Raw genomic sequence first — 14,820 nt, forward strand, 5'->3', positions numbered from 1 at the left:
AAATACCAATATTATTTAAAAAATAGGACACTTTCCTTCAATAGAAGCAGTGTGGAAAGTGGAGAAGCCTGGAGCTTTGAAGCGAGATTAGGCTTGACATCGACTAAATTACTTGACCAATTTAACTTGCTTTCTAACTTGTAAAATTAGACTAACTTCTCCCATCTCAGTGGATACCGGGGTAGCTGAGTGGGGCGGTGTACGTGGGAGAGCTTGGGACAGCGTCTGGACCGTGGGAGCGCTCTAAAGGCCGGGTCCCTTCTCTCTAACCCAGTGTACCTAGAACCACAAGGAGGTATTTTTCTTTTTCCTGTTTGTATTTATGTTTTAAATTATATTTAGAAAGGATAATTCATTAACTGATTGAAGTGATACACAGTGAAAAGTCTTACCATCCTCTGGCTGCCTAGTTTCCCTCCCCAGAGACAATCAGTGTAATCAGTTTCATAAATGTCCTTCGGAGGTATTTTGCACACATAAAGCAAATAGCAGTGTACTGTACATACAGGTCGGCACTTAATATATTTTAAAAATCATTCCATAAGAGTACAGAAGGAGCGTCCTCAGGACTATTTTTATGGCTCATACCATTTTATACACAGTAATTTATTAATCAGTGCCCTAGTGAAGTACATTGAGATAAGTTCAAACCTTTTGTTATGTCTGTTGCAGTGACTAACTTTGTGTATATATGTATATATGTAGAATCTATTCCTAGAAGTACTCAAAGGGTGTGGGCAAATGTAGATTTGGTAGCTATTGCTCAATTCTCCATCTCCTCATCAACACCGTTATCAAACTTAATGATCTTTGTCAATCTGATAGCTAAAAAATGGTATCTTGGGTAGTGTAAATTGAAATTATCTTATTTGGAGTGGAGTGAGCCTTATTTCATATGTTTAAGAGACATATTTTACTTTCTGTGTCTATTTTTTGACAATTTTATGTTTTCATAGGAGCTCACAATATAATAGGGAAATCAGCTTTGTCAAATGAAGTGCAAATATTTTTCCCTAGTTTGATGACTTTTGACTTTGCCTAGTGTTTTTTGTCATGCAAAAACATTAGACATTTATGGGATCAAATTTATCCATTCTTTATTTTTCTTTGATTCTGGATTTTGTGTTGTAGTTTGAAAGGCCTTCCTCACTCTGTGTGTGTGTTTTTAAAAAATTTTTTAAAAAACCTCCCATGGTTTATTCTGTTACTTTTAGGGCATATTTTTGCATTGCAATCTTTGATCCATTTGGAGTTTAGTAAAGCGTGAGGATCATAATATTCTTAAAAACTAGCACCGTCATATAATCTACTCAGCCTATTGTACAGATGGGAAAGAGCCCCACAGAGGGGAAATGCCTGTCTCCAAAATCTGTTCCTCCTCTGGAGTTCCCCAACTCCGCGAGGGGCACCTCTAACCAGCAACGTGCCAAAGTTCAACCTTCAGCCACCACATTCGGTCTCTTTTAGTTTTTCCTCCTAAATATTCACAAATCTATTCACTTCTCTCCACTCCCACTAACTAAGCTAGTTCAGGCCTCATCATACTGTTCACACATCAGGGCTTTTAAGTGTGCTGCTCCCTGTCTGAATATGGCTGGCTCCTTAGACCTTCCTTCCCTACCTTGTCCTAAGTACACCCCCACCCCTACGCATACTATGATGCCACTTTTTTCTCGCACAGCAGTTATCACACTCTAATGACTTTTTTTGCTCATTCACTGTCTTTCTCCTCCACTAGAATATAAGTCCCCTAGTATCAGGGGCCATGTGTTTTTGTCTCCTGCTTTACCCCTGGCACCTACAACAGGGCTTTTTCACATAATAGGTGTTCAAAAGATTTACTGAATGAATAAATGAATGATCTGGACTCCTTCAATGGCCTCCTGATTCTCCTTTTTTTTCCACACCTCCCCATGAGACGTAGACTCAGGGAAGTTTGAAGTCTTTTGATTGACATGTTAATTATCATTCAACAAAATCAAGGAGTCCTGAGAAAAAGGAGCTCAAGGCCAACTGTGGGGCCAAAAGAATTGGTACTGACTGATACGGTGACCAGACAGGGTCAGGGGACCTGGTGTCTGGTGGCAGCTCTGCTGCCTGCTGTGACCTTGAGCAACTCACCTTACCTCTCAACGTCTTCCTCTTCAGTAAAGTGGTGATATTAAAATCTCAATGATATAGGGAAGTTTTAAAAATCAAATGAAGATGCAGGTCAAAGTGCTTGTACACTGCAGAGGATTAGGGACACAGGGAAAACTTTCTTCCCTTTGGGGGGGGGGGCAGTGTCTCCCTCCCACTTACCTTCCCAGGAGTTTCCTGCCTTCAAATGAAGGCAGATGCTATTCCATGACTAAGTCTCTCTTCTCTACTATCTCCAGCTGCTCTGGCTGGGCCCAGCATCCTACCCACATGCCAATAAGCATGTGGCTGACACTGCTGACAGCTTCCATGCACAAGGACAGGGACACCTGGCACACACAGGTTGATGCAAGAACCTTTTTCTTCTGGGCCTCAGTCTTTCCTTGAGGACAGCAGGCTTAATTATCTCATCTCCCAAGACACAAGACAGTCATCAATATGACAGCAGTGGCTGTGATTGTCACAGGGTAGATGCTCCCAGAAGACACCACTGAAAGCCAGAGTCAGGAAGTTTCCGGGCTTCGGGTGTCTCCAAGCTTTGGTTTAGGGGGTTGTGCTGGATTGTCTTCTTTTAGTTTCCTGGAGCCAAAGGTTTCTCCGTTAGCCATTAAAAATTATATTGTTTACTTAGTGCACCAGAAGAGCTGTCCCAACCCCTCAGAGAGATTATTCCACCTGAAAATTAAAAACAATCTCCTGTACTTGCAAACTGTGAGAGAAATGATCCATTTTAAGTCAGATTCTCTTTTGACATTGTTTTGTCTCAGTCTTCTTTCCTCTGCTGGCCTCTTAAATGTTGGTAATCCCCATGTTGGTCTTCAAAAATTTAGGAAGATTTTACTTATATAAAATTTAGAAGCATGGACATTTCAGATTTTATCTTTCTTTAGTGCCCTCCTTCTCCAAATTCTCCCTCAACCTGCTGCCAGAGGGATTTTTCTAAAGTACAGTTTGACCTTCTGGCTCAGAAAACTTTTCTTTACTGATAATGGGATAAAGTCCACATTCCTTAGCTGGGAATTACAAAACTGCCACCATGCACTTTTTCAGGTTCAGATTGATTGACTTGATTTCAATATAGATTGAATCATAGAATATGTAGCGGTTATGATTAGTTTCAGAGAAAGCCCAATCACTAGGGGATTAAATAACATAGAAGCTTATTGCTCATTTCATTTTTTTAAAAAAATTGATTTTTAGAGCGAGAGGGAAAGAAAGATAGATTTGTTGTTCTACTTACTTATGCATTCATTGGTTGATTCTTGTATGTGCCCTGACCAGGGATCAAACCAGTAACCTTGGCGTGTTGGGATAACGCTCTATCCAACTGAGTTACCTGACCAGAGCCTAGAAGCTTATTTCCTAAGTAAAACTTATTTCTCAAGTCCTGAGGTGGGCAGTCAGGGCTTCTGGGTATCATGGACCCAGGCTCCTGTGATCTCATTGCTGTTCCATTCTTAACATGGTCAAAGATGGTTGTGCAAATTCCAGGGATCATGTCTGTTTCCCAGCCAGGAGGAAGGTGGAAGAAAAGTTCAGGACAGATGCCAGCTATATTTTAAAGAGGGTTCCTAAGAAACTGACACCTACCCCTCTGCTTACATGACAAGGGACAGATCTCATGTGCTACAAGGGAGGCAGGGAAGCAGTGTTTATTCCAGTCTACTATGTGCCCACCTAAAAGTCATCAGTTTTGATTCTTAAGAGAATGGATATTAAGGGGAAAATCAGAAGATTCAGACATAAATGTCCTGCCTCTGTAACTTTGCTTAATCTGGTTCCTTAGTCTGTAATGCTTATCTCCCTTTCCTGAGGAAACAATAATTATCCATCAAAGCCCAACCCAAATGTCACCTCTAGGTCCCTAGAGGTCTGTTCTTAGGACATGTTGCCAGCCTCCAGGAGGTCTCTAACCAGGGTGTGAGGAAACTTACTCCTGCCTTTCTGCCTCTTGAGTCCACACTAGGGGTCTGCCTGCTCCTTCATGGCTGCAGGCTCATCATTCCCTCCAAGCCCAACAGTGTGGATGCCCCGAAGAACTTAATGTTCACTCCTACAGCCTTTGGGCAGCCCCTACTACCTCTCAGGCTTTTCCACTTGCCCACATGGGCCATCTATACAAATTGTCCCCTAGCCTTGAGGAGAGAGGACTGGGGAGAGGAGGGACTTGGATGAGTTGGAGCTGATTCTGAACCTAGGTGTATAAGGTGGCAAATCTTATCCAGAAGCACCTGCAGACAGACCTTTCCCAGCCCCAGGCTGAACCTGTGTGCTTTCTGCAGAGGACACACAAGATGCTCCCAAAGGCACAGGGTCATGCCAGGAGCCTGTGTATATGCTGGTGTGCAACTAAACCTGAGTGTACTCTGGCCTTCTGAGCATGTTTTCCACAATACACCTGGTCTTGAGGATAAGTCCTGACTTCATGACCCTTTCTGCTTTGACCCCTGTCTACCTTTCTCATCTGTCTTCCTTCATATTCCTCCTCAGGTCTTAGCAGTGGCTATACTTGCTTGTTGGCAGTTGCCCAAGTGCCAGGCTCTCTTGAGCCTCCAACCATGTGTGCTGTTGGCTTTGCTTGGTGCACCTTTTCCTGCCTTCAAAATTTGCTATGCTCTGGCCAGTGTGGCTCAGTTGGTTGGGCATAATCCAGTGCACCAAAAGGTTGCTGCCTTGATCCCTGGTAGGGGTGTGCAGGAGGCAGTGGATCAATGCCCCTATGTCATCATTGATGTTTCTGTCTCTTTCTCTTTCATTTCCTCCAAAAAATCAATAAAAAAAAATCTAAAATTTTTTTTGCTGTGCCCACACTTCCTCCAGGAAGCCTTCCTTAACCCCTCAGGCAGAGCTGCTGTGTCCCCACTGCCATGAACACCTCTGTATGTTATTAGTATACTGTAAAGATCTGTCCCCTGCACTAGGCTAAGGGCCAGCCCCACATCTCTCATGGGCATCCAAAGATTCAGGTACACACTCGGCACCCAGTAAGCACTCCCTGAATGAGCTAAGGGACAGAGAGCCAGGTGGTAAGGGAGACATTCAAAGTCTCTAGTTCTTTGCTTTGGGTGAGTGGATCATTAAGCAAACACCAAAAAGTCACCTAATGTCAAACTCTTCTCTTGGAATAAAACTACTAATTTTTCAGGGCCCACTTCCAAGCTTACCCTCAGGAAGGCACCCTGACCCCAGGCCGGGGACAAGACCTTAGTTCTGCTCTCATAAACTTCACGTGTCTTCTTTAGCACACTGATCACTATGGTCACTACTGTGGAATTATTGGTTTAATGCAGGGTTTCTCAATAGTGGCTGTATTTTGGACTGGATGATTCTTTGTTGAGGGAGGCTGCCCTGTACACTGTAGGATGTTTTAGCCACACCACTGACCTCTACTCACTAAATGCAGGTAGCACCCTCTCAATTATGACAGTGTCTCCAGACAATTATCAAATGTCCCCTGGGGATAAAATGACCTCAGGTTGAGAACCACTGGTGTAACTAACATCTGTCTCCCCATTTAGAATGGATGTTCTGTGAGGGTGGTCCAGCTACTGGAGGCCACATTTCCTCAGTACCTCAGCCTGGCATTCACTCCCTGGCCCCTGAACTGTGCACCACCTGAGAATGAGTCAACTTTCCTTTTTAGAAGATTCTCCTCTGTGGGCTAGGATGGCTTGAGGGCAGAGATTGTATCTCTCTGGCTTTTGTACCTGCCAGGCCACCCTGGCTGTACTTTCAGGGTGTCAGGAAATGATCAATGGGGCACAAAGGAAGGATAGGCAGGGGAGCTTCTAAGTCCTGGGAGGTGGCAGGTGCACAGTGATGGTCCTTCTCAACAGGGATGACTTCTATTGGTTTGTGTTTGTTTTCCGGAACTTCAGAATTTATTAGATACCCTGAGGCTGGCCCTGGGGAAAACCTTGGTTGGAAGTGACAGTGAGGAGAGGAGCAGCGTGGGGAAGGTTGAGGGCCCAGACTAAGGGGCCAAAACCAGTCCTGTTGATGCACATCCCTTCCCATTTCGCTCTGGCTCCTCTGGGATTATCACATGGTGAGAATTTGTTTTGAAGACAAGAAGGGCTGCATGGAGGTTTCCAAGGCACACTGGTAGTCCTGCAGTGGGACCTCGGAGCAGGTGGGAGCCGTGAGCTGGCCGCGGTGGATGAGGTCGCACAGAGTGAGGATCAGCTCCTTGAACTGGTCTGTGGGAGGTTGGAGGGAGTCAGACAGGGGTGCAGCAGCAGCAGGGCTTGGGGAGATGGCACATCACCCCTGCTAGTAGGAGCTGGTGCTGCACTCCAGAAAAGCCTCGAGAGCCCAAGGCTTGGCTTCCCGGTCCCCACCTGTTTTCAGGACAGTGAGAGGCAGGGTGGGGAGAGAAGAACATGGGGAGTGGCCCTAGGAACTGAGGAGCAGGCAGAGTGGTGGCTCAGACCCACAGAACCTGACTGGGGTGTAACCTGGAGTCTGAAGGGAGGGAGGCGCAGGATTACTTCCTGGCAGGGAAGCCAGAAGAGGCACAGAGAGGGAGAAGGGTGTGCCTGGCACACTAACTGATGTGGAACAGATGAGCTTTACTCAGGAAAAGGAGCTCTCCCGAGCCCAGGACTCCCTTGAACCCTAGGAGTTGAGGCCACCACCGTCCCCTCCCACTAAGGACCCAACATGGTTCAGTAAGATAAGAAGTAAAGGCCTTGGCTGAGAAGGGTTTTTTCATAGACCTCAATTCATTCAACATTCACATCTAATCATATCCCCTGCTTAAAACACTTCCATGGCTCCCTAATTGCCTTTAAGATAGAGTCTAAACTCCTTAAAAAGATTTATAAGGCCTTTCATAATGTGGTTACAACCAATCTGTCCAGCTTCCCACTTCCTCTAATGGGCTTTTGCACACGCTTGTTTTTCTAGCTGAAACCCCCCATGCACACCACCACTTTCCTCTCTTTCACTTGGATAGCCCCTCGTCATTCTTCAGTTTCAGGTTGGGGGGCACTCTCTGGGGAGCTGGTCCTCCAGGAGAGGAAGAATGGTGTCCTGGCTCAGGTTCTAGAGTCAGAGAGACTAGCTAGTCACATCCTGGCTGCCCCTCTCCCTAGGTGGGGTGACTTTGAGCAAGCTACTTAACCACTCTGAACCTCAGTTTCCTCTTCTGTCAAACAGGGCTAACAATAGTTTAAACTATTATGACATTTTAACTGAGACAGAGGCTAAGTAACTTGTCCAGGTCCCACAGCTAGGCTAGGCACAGCCTATAACCAGAAAGGCAGAACCCAGGCAGGCTGGTTGCAGAAGTGGTTTTCCTTACCTGGTTGTCTTCCATGGCAGTCTTCCCCACTGCCAGCAACTCAAGGACCAGGGCAATGTGTGCCTTGTTCAATGTTATGCCTCCAAGAACTAGCCCACTTTAGTCCAATAACTATTTGCTAACTGTCGCTGTAGAGGCTGTTTTCCTTTACCCTGTTGTAGGGTTGGGGGTCCAATCACCCATCCACAGCTCAGAGAGGCTGGCCACTTCTGCAGCAGGCACTCCCTCTTGTGTGACCCCTGGCAATGGGTCCACCATGCACTTACCTGTACTGTGGTCCTTCTTCCACTGGGACAACCAAAAGCCCCGAAGTTTGACATCCTTAAAAATGAGCAGGCTCTGTGGACAAAGGAAGGACATGCTGGGGTTCTGAGGGCAAGAACTTCAGATACCATATATTCTTCCCCTGGAAACAGGGGGACTGCCTGAGTTTACACAATTGTGGTATCTGGGCCCATTTTCAGGCCTGCCTTCCACCAGCTTACCACAGAAGCGATGACGGGCTGCTTGGCCATCCCCCCGTAGGTCACCATGGTTCCTCCAGGCCTGAAGAGTCAGAGAGAACAGAATGGGTATGGGCAGATCCAGAGCCTTTCTGGAACCCACCACAGCACTTCTATTCCAACCCAGAAGCCCAAACCTTGCTTTCAGAATCCCTGGGAAGGGTCCAAAATACAGATTCCTAGGTCCTACCCCAGACCTAATGAACCAGGAGGAGGGGTCTATATTAAAAACAACAGTCCCCCCTCCAGATGACCTGGATGTTTAGACAGGGATGGGAACCCACTGATCTAACCACCCAGCCAGGCTCTGACCTGAGTTCAGCCTTGCTCTACTCCGTCTATAGTGGATGCGGCACTGATACTGATCCAGATCACCCTCTCCCTCCTACAAGTGACACGGGGCTGCAGTTTGCCCCTGAGATTGCCCGGAGGAGGGCTGAGCCTGGCCCTGCCGCTTCCTAGACCTTGGGTAGGTGATTACACTCTCTGGACCTTGTATAAATGGGGATGGGAACAATACTCCTGGCCTAGGTGGCTGTGGGAGGGGTACCTCAAGCTCTCTGCACAGAGGTCAGTGCACAGTGAACTCTCATTGTTTTCACAGCTCTTTGACCACATGGCCCATCTTCCCATCTGGCCTGTGAGTGCGAGCCATCTCTATACCCTGTAGCTAGAGAGGGCTAGCAAATATGTACTGACTAACACTGTTTAGGGGATTCCTGCTGTAGCTGGGGAGTGTCCTCTCAGGCACACTCCAGCTCCAGTTCCTATTAAACGAAGAAAGAATGGGAGGCCACGCACTGTTAACTTTCTGCGGTGCGTATGCCCCTCGGCAGCAGCATGATAAGCAACTTCTGTACTTTAGTTTTTCCTTTGAACTTTTATATGCTTTCAAAATATTTTGTAATAAGCGTCATGTTACCTCTAAAATGAGAATCTATGTTTAAAAGCTAATAAAAAATTTAAGAGCTAATCAGCTGGGACTAAGTAACTTTTTAAGATGCCCTTAGGTTATGAATCCTCAACCATTCCCCTGGCAGAGAGAGCCTAGCAGTGGGTCCCTTGGAAAAGCAAAGCTGGATGGGCTCTCAGTCACCTTTAATGAAGGTGGCCGAGAAAGGAAGTGCCCAGAGAGCTAGGACATGACTTTGGCCCCAGTTTCCTACTCAGGGTCCTGTTGACCTGGCCTTGGCTTGCACTGGCCTCTGGGACTGGTCACCTGATGGTCGTCCCAGCTCAAGGCCTGGAGAGCACCGGTAAACTGGACCGCAGGGCTGAGGGACTTACGCTAACTGCCGAAGCAGCTCTGTGGAGCTTTTCCCGCCGACACAGTTGAGTGCGAGCCGCGGCTGAGGCATGTCCTGGAACATAAAGAACCTGCAGTGAGGGAGCTACCTCTCTACACGTGCGGTTTGAAGCTGTTACAAACAGCACTTCCCTGGCCCAAGTGTCAGAAGGAGGGAGTAAAGAACACAGGATGTTCTTGCTGTTTTTCCCTTGCCAGGGATAGCCTTTTCTTCACCAACCTCATTGTGTTATCTGTTTGAGAATTTCATCCGGAACTCACCTCATCTGGGAAAGAACAGACAAAGGGTATCTACAGCCCATTTCCAAGGACTTCATTTCCCCAAATGCACCTCTTCTCGGAACTCTGGACTCAGTTTGTATTACATCTACTGCTTCAGAAATGTTCTCAAGTGTTCCTGCTAGAGTGTGTGTGTGTGTGTGTTTGGTCCCTCTAGAGTTTAGTGAAATGAGGCTGAGATGTGGTTTGGTCACTTGCTAGGTGTGCTGGGAGTGGAGGTTCTGCAAGGTTTAGAGGCTATGGGTTCAGAGAGACCTGGTGCTAGCCCCGACTCCACCACTTAAGACTGTGTGGTCTTGGTCTAATCCTTTATCTTTTCAGAGTCTGGATTTCTTCATCTATAAAATAGATAGCACCTACTTTGTAGAGTTTTTGTGGGATTCTCAGATAAAACGTAAGGTAAGGCCCTGGCCGGTGTGGCTCAGTTGGCTGGAATGTTGTCCTCTGCACCAAAGCGTCTAGGGTTCGATTCCCAGTCAGGGCACATACCCAGGTTGTGGGTTGGATCCTAGGATGGGCTGTGTGCAGGAGGCAACCAATTGATGTTTCTCTCTCACATCGATGCTCCTGCTCCCCCATACCCTCTCCCTTCCTCTCTCTCTAGAATCAATAAAAAACATATCCTCAGGTGAGGATTAAAAAAACCCCCATAAGGTAGGTACTCAGGAAATGTTACTTCTTTCTTTTTCCTCTTTGTGCCTCAGTTTCCTCAGGTCCTCTCCCAGCTCTGAGATTCACATGGGCTGTGTGCACTGATGTGACTCACCACAAATATTCAGAACTGCAAACCACACGGGGTCTCCCAAACCCTGCCGTCTCTCCTGCCTGCCTCGCAGCACCTTCCTGCACGCTGCTCCCTGGCTGAGGGATGGGCTTTTCCTTCCGTGATGAGACGGAGTAGAGATATGAAGAGGAACACGGGAGCTAGTCCCCAGCTTTTCTAGTTCAAGTCACCTTTCTTCCAGGGGGTGAGCATGGAATGGAGGTGCAAAGTCCCTCATCCTAGGTACCTTAAAGATGTTTTTCATCTCAGGCTTCCTTAGTTCCTCTTCTGTGATAACATGCTCGGCCCCCAGATTCTTTAGTCTGTCGGTCAGCTTCTGGATGTCAGGTCTGGAAACCAAACACAATCCTCGGTCACATCTGCTCACTTTCTCTACCAAAGGCTGCTGGGACTGTTCTGCCACAGCTGTGAGGATGTGAGTTTCTTTGTGGGAAGCTGGGGTCGGGTTTAAGCCGGGCCTTGAACAGGGCCTGGCCACCCAGTTTCATCCAGCAACTCTTGGCCTCAGTTTCCTCCTTGGCATGAGAGAGCTGGGCTGGGTAGTTTCCACAGCTCCTGCCAACTCAGGGATGCTACAAACCATCTATGCCCAGGGAGAAGTAATTTCACTTCTTGATTTCTCCTACTGAAATGACAAGTTCCACTTCCTTTCCACCCCCTTCTCTTTTCAAGGGGCTCTTCAGAGTGTTGAGCAAACACACTCCAGCCGAGGAGTGGCTCTGGGACTCTTTGGCAATAATTTTTGTTAGCACAGCCGGGGGGGATAAAGAACTGATGCAAGAATCAATTCTCCTACTAAGAATGGACTTCGACAGACATGCCCACACTGGACAGTGAGGCTTAAGGAAACTGGCTGCTATGAGGGAAAGGGAACAAGTCAGGAAATGAAGCCTGCTACTGACTCCCTGTGCCTCCAAGCAAGGTGATTCCTCTCTCGGGAACTTCAGTTCCTCATCTGTAAAATGATGAACCTGCCCTGTCTCCTTCAATGTGTATTTAGTGCACTTCAAAGTACCACACAAATACAAGGAACAAAAAGAGCCCTGGGCTAGACAGTTCATAGGAAGAACAGCATAGTGCAAAACATTCCCAAATATGAACTCTGGTTTTGAAAACATGGGGTTATCACAAGTCAAGAGTTTCAAAAACTCCTAGTGTTCAGTAATGGCCCACCTCCATCCTGCCCTCCCTTTACATTTCAAATATTCACGCATCCTATAGCCAAAAGCCGCCTGGACTTCACTTCTCATGGTCTATGCGCCCAGCCCAGAGAGGAGGCCTGCTTATGCAAGGGCGCCATCTGGTGGACACACAGGGACGCGAGGTGGAAAGGCCCAAGTCATGATCTGGGATTCCGCCTCCCCACGCACCTGTCTCGGACCACATTGATGGTCCTCAGGCCCAGGGCTGCGGCGATCTGGATGACTGCTTGCCCCACTCCACTGTTGGATGCATTCTGGATGACAGAATCTCCTGTGGAGCCAGGAAGAGACTCAGTTCAAGCCCGCAGACCCGTAACAGGCAAGGGCTTCCAGCCTGAGATCCTACTATATAAGGCAAGAAATGGAGTGCTTAGGCTCAAAAGAGACCTGGGACCTCGCTGCTGAGCCTTCTCAGGCCTTGGAATGCTGCTCACTCTTCTCCCAGTGCCCCCCAAACTTCCACAACACCCATAGCGCCTTCTAAGACTCGGCAACTCAGAGTCTACAGTGGATGTAATTTAGACCCTGCTGTGTGAATGAGTTTACATCCTTCATCACCCTCCAATTTTTATGTCCTCAAGTCTCTGCTTAGGTTATTTCCTTGGTGTGCAATGCTTTCCTCTTCCTTTTTCCCTTCATTGTGAAATCCTATTGAAATTCTTTGAAGCGCAGCTCAAGTGAGGCTTCCTTCACAAAGCCCTTCCAGACTATTCCCTCTGTGTCCCTGCAGCACTTTGCAGGCATCTCTACTAATATACAGGGTCTGCCTCATCATACACATGGTTGGTTTATAGGTCCAATACTGCTTAATAAAAGCACGTTGCCTTGAAATGGAACTAGAGCCATACTGGAGAAACTAGAAGTCCCTGAAACAGGGTCCTATAGTTTGTAGTCTAAGCCCAGGCCTAGATTTGGAATTAGTCAATGGGGAGGCAGTATGGCATGTTGGGGAAAATATGGGCTCTGGGACGAGATGGACCTGGGTGTGAGTCCCAGCTTCACCACTGACGGTAACTGAATGAGACAGGGCAAGTCATGATCTCTGTACTTCAGTTTCCTCTCCATAAAACAGGAGCCTATGAGCATCAATCAGGATGCGCCTAATTAGAGTCAATGCTGTCATGTCCAGGAGGGTGCTCCATTACCCCTGAAATGCTATCTGGGTCTTGAAGGATCTGGTGCCAGAGACAGAGGACTTCCTGGAAGAAGAATACCCATTCTCCTTAGCCAGGGTCAGCATGCAAGTTGTCACTCATTAGTGGGTTATGAAATCAATGCAATGGGTTGCAAACAGCATTTTTTTTTGGTTTTGTTAAAATAGAGGAAAATAGAATAAAAAACAGCAGAGTACATCACACATAGTAGGGGTAAATATTGTTTCATGAAACTTTGGTTTCCATTATATATATATATTCATATGTGTCTATGTACTGGATTTCAATGTGGGTCAAGACCTGGTTTTGTCATTTCCTTACTGAATGATCTCATGCAAATAATTAACCTCTCTGGACCTCATTTTCCTCATTTATAAAAAGGAATGGTAATAAAAGCAGTGTGGTTACTGCACTGTATGTCAGGCCCTGTGCTAAGTGTCACATTGCAGTGTTTCAGCTAACCCCCAGAATTCCTATTCTCCATTTGGCAGATAAGAAACCCTGATGATGTGAGAAGTCAGCTCGCACAGTTAGTGCAAGGTGAAGCTGGAGTTCAGTGAAGCTAGGTTGTTAACCTGGGGCTTGAGCTCTTAACCAATGGTACCAACCTCACTGCACTGCTTTGCCAATTTGGTGTTCAATGTGGTAACGCTTGTAAAGGCACGTGTGTGAACTGGAAAGTAATATGTGAATGCCAAGTGGAATTACTAAGTGCAGCATTTTACTGAAAACACAGGCACTGTGTCTATCTTCTCTGGTTTGTGTCCCCAGAGTTTAGCACAGCTCGATCCGTTTTTGCTGAATGACAGGATTCCATCCCAGGCTCTGGGAATGTGATCTTTCAGTGGTTTTCCTGAGTGTATTCTTCATGAGACTTCAGCATCTTTTCTAGGAACCACGCTAACAACTTTCTAAGCAAAAGCAACAACACACTCACCCAGGTTAGAGGCTTATCTTCCTCTCTGGGAAGTTCCCATGGCCTCAGGGTCAGGATTTGGGTCTCACCCTAGTCCAGGGATCCTGGCCTGCTCCTCCCACCTGCAGGTTCCTACCTGGCTGCAGCTGCTCAAAGTCCATCAGCATCCTGTAGGCCGTGCAGGGATTGACACCCAGGGTGGCAGCACTCTGAAGAGGGATGTCACTTGGAATTGTGATCAGTGTTTCTTCGCTGAACACAGCCTCAGTCTGCCAGGTTCCTGAGTCAAGGGATGAGTTCAGGGCAGTGAGGAACCCCTCTCCACACTCAACCCCAGCCCACTCTCCTCAGTAAATGGGCATCTAGGACAGCAGACTTCAAAGAATGCTTAGAGGACAAAGAAAATCTTGAAGTCCTTTTGAATGTCTCTGAGTCCTCATGATAACTAAGTAAGGTGTAGATTTTGTTTTTCCCACATTAGTTACCATTAGATTTAGCTAATGTCACTCAGCAGGTGGCTAAGGATATCAAACTACTGGACTCTGAGGGTAAGACAGTAACATCATTACCAGGAAGATGAGGGGAAAAAAGCCTTGCCATTCTCTGGGCTTCACCCAGCCTGGTTTTCAAATCTTCATCGTCCTCTCCATAATCATCACTCCCTTCATTTTAGCCGACATTTACATCTACCCTGTGCCGAATGCTTAGTATACGGCTTTTATGTATGAAATCAAGGGCGTCTTCTACCTCCCCTAATGGCATGACAATGGAAATTCAGCCCTTCACGTAGATTTCTGGGGCCTGGCTGTCCCTGATCCTCTTCTCAAGGGGACCTAGGTGGGATGGGGACAGCGCCCACGGTCAGCCCCAAGGGCGTTCAGGGATTTAAAGGAGAAACCCTTAGGCTTTGGAGTTGGAGAGACCGGCTTAACAAGCCAGCTCTGCCACCCACTACTGGTGTGATTTTAAATTCTCACTTCACTTTTTCTGAGTTTCACTTTTCCTGATCTATGAAGTGCAGAGCAACACTCACATCGTAGTGTGAAGATTAAACGCGATGGCATTTGTACAGACTATCACTGTGCCCAGTACGTAGAAGGTGTGTAACACCCCTTGGTTCCCCTTACTGGTACTAAGTCCCATGCTCTTGCTCTGAGGACATCCATTCCTCACATGTTCAACTGACCCTTAACCATCTCCATTATCTAATGCAGGATCGGCAAACTATGGTC

General features: G+C 47.0%; 1 protein-coding gene across 1 annotated transcript in view; it reads right to left on the reverse strand.

The window, feature by feature from the left end:
- Window positions 1-3,773: 3,773 nt before the first annotated feature.
- MECR (mitochondrial trans-2-enoyl-CoA reductase) overlaps window positions 3,774-14,820 on the reverse strand; it is a 28,351-nt gene continuing 17,304 nt past the window's right edge. The window contains exons 4-10 of the mRNA XM_016217116.2: window positions 13,725-13,868; window positions 11,687-11,789; window positions 10,543-10,645; window positions 9,235-9,308; window positions 7,930-7,990; window positions 7,711-7,783; window positions 3,774-6,338 (exon numbers count right to left, since the gene is read on the reverse strand). Coding sequence (XP_016072602.2) covers window positions 6,181-6,338; window positions 7,711-7,783; window positions 7,930-7,990; window positions 9,235-9,308; window positions 10,543-10,645; window positions 11,687-11,789; window positions 13,725-13,868 — 716 coding nt within the window. The 3' untranslated portion in view covers window positions 3,774-6,180. The remainder of the gene's footprint in view (window positions 6,339-7,710; window positions 7,784-7,929; window positions 7,991-9,234; window positions 9,309-10,542; window positions 10,646-11,686; window positions 11,790-13,724; window positions 13,869-14,820) is intronic.

Source organism: Miniopterus natalensis, chromosome 9 (genome assembly GCF_054644295.1).
Source record: "Miniopterus natalensis isolate mMinNat1 chromosome 9, mMinNat1.hap1, whole genome shotgun sequence".
Taxonomy (NCBI): domain Eukaryota; kingdom Metazoa; phylum Chordata; class Mammalia; order Chiroptera; family Miniopteridae; genus Miniopterus; species Miniopterus natalensis.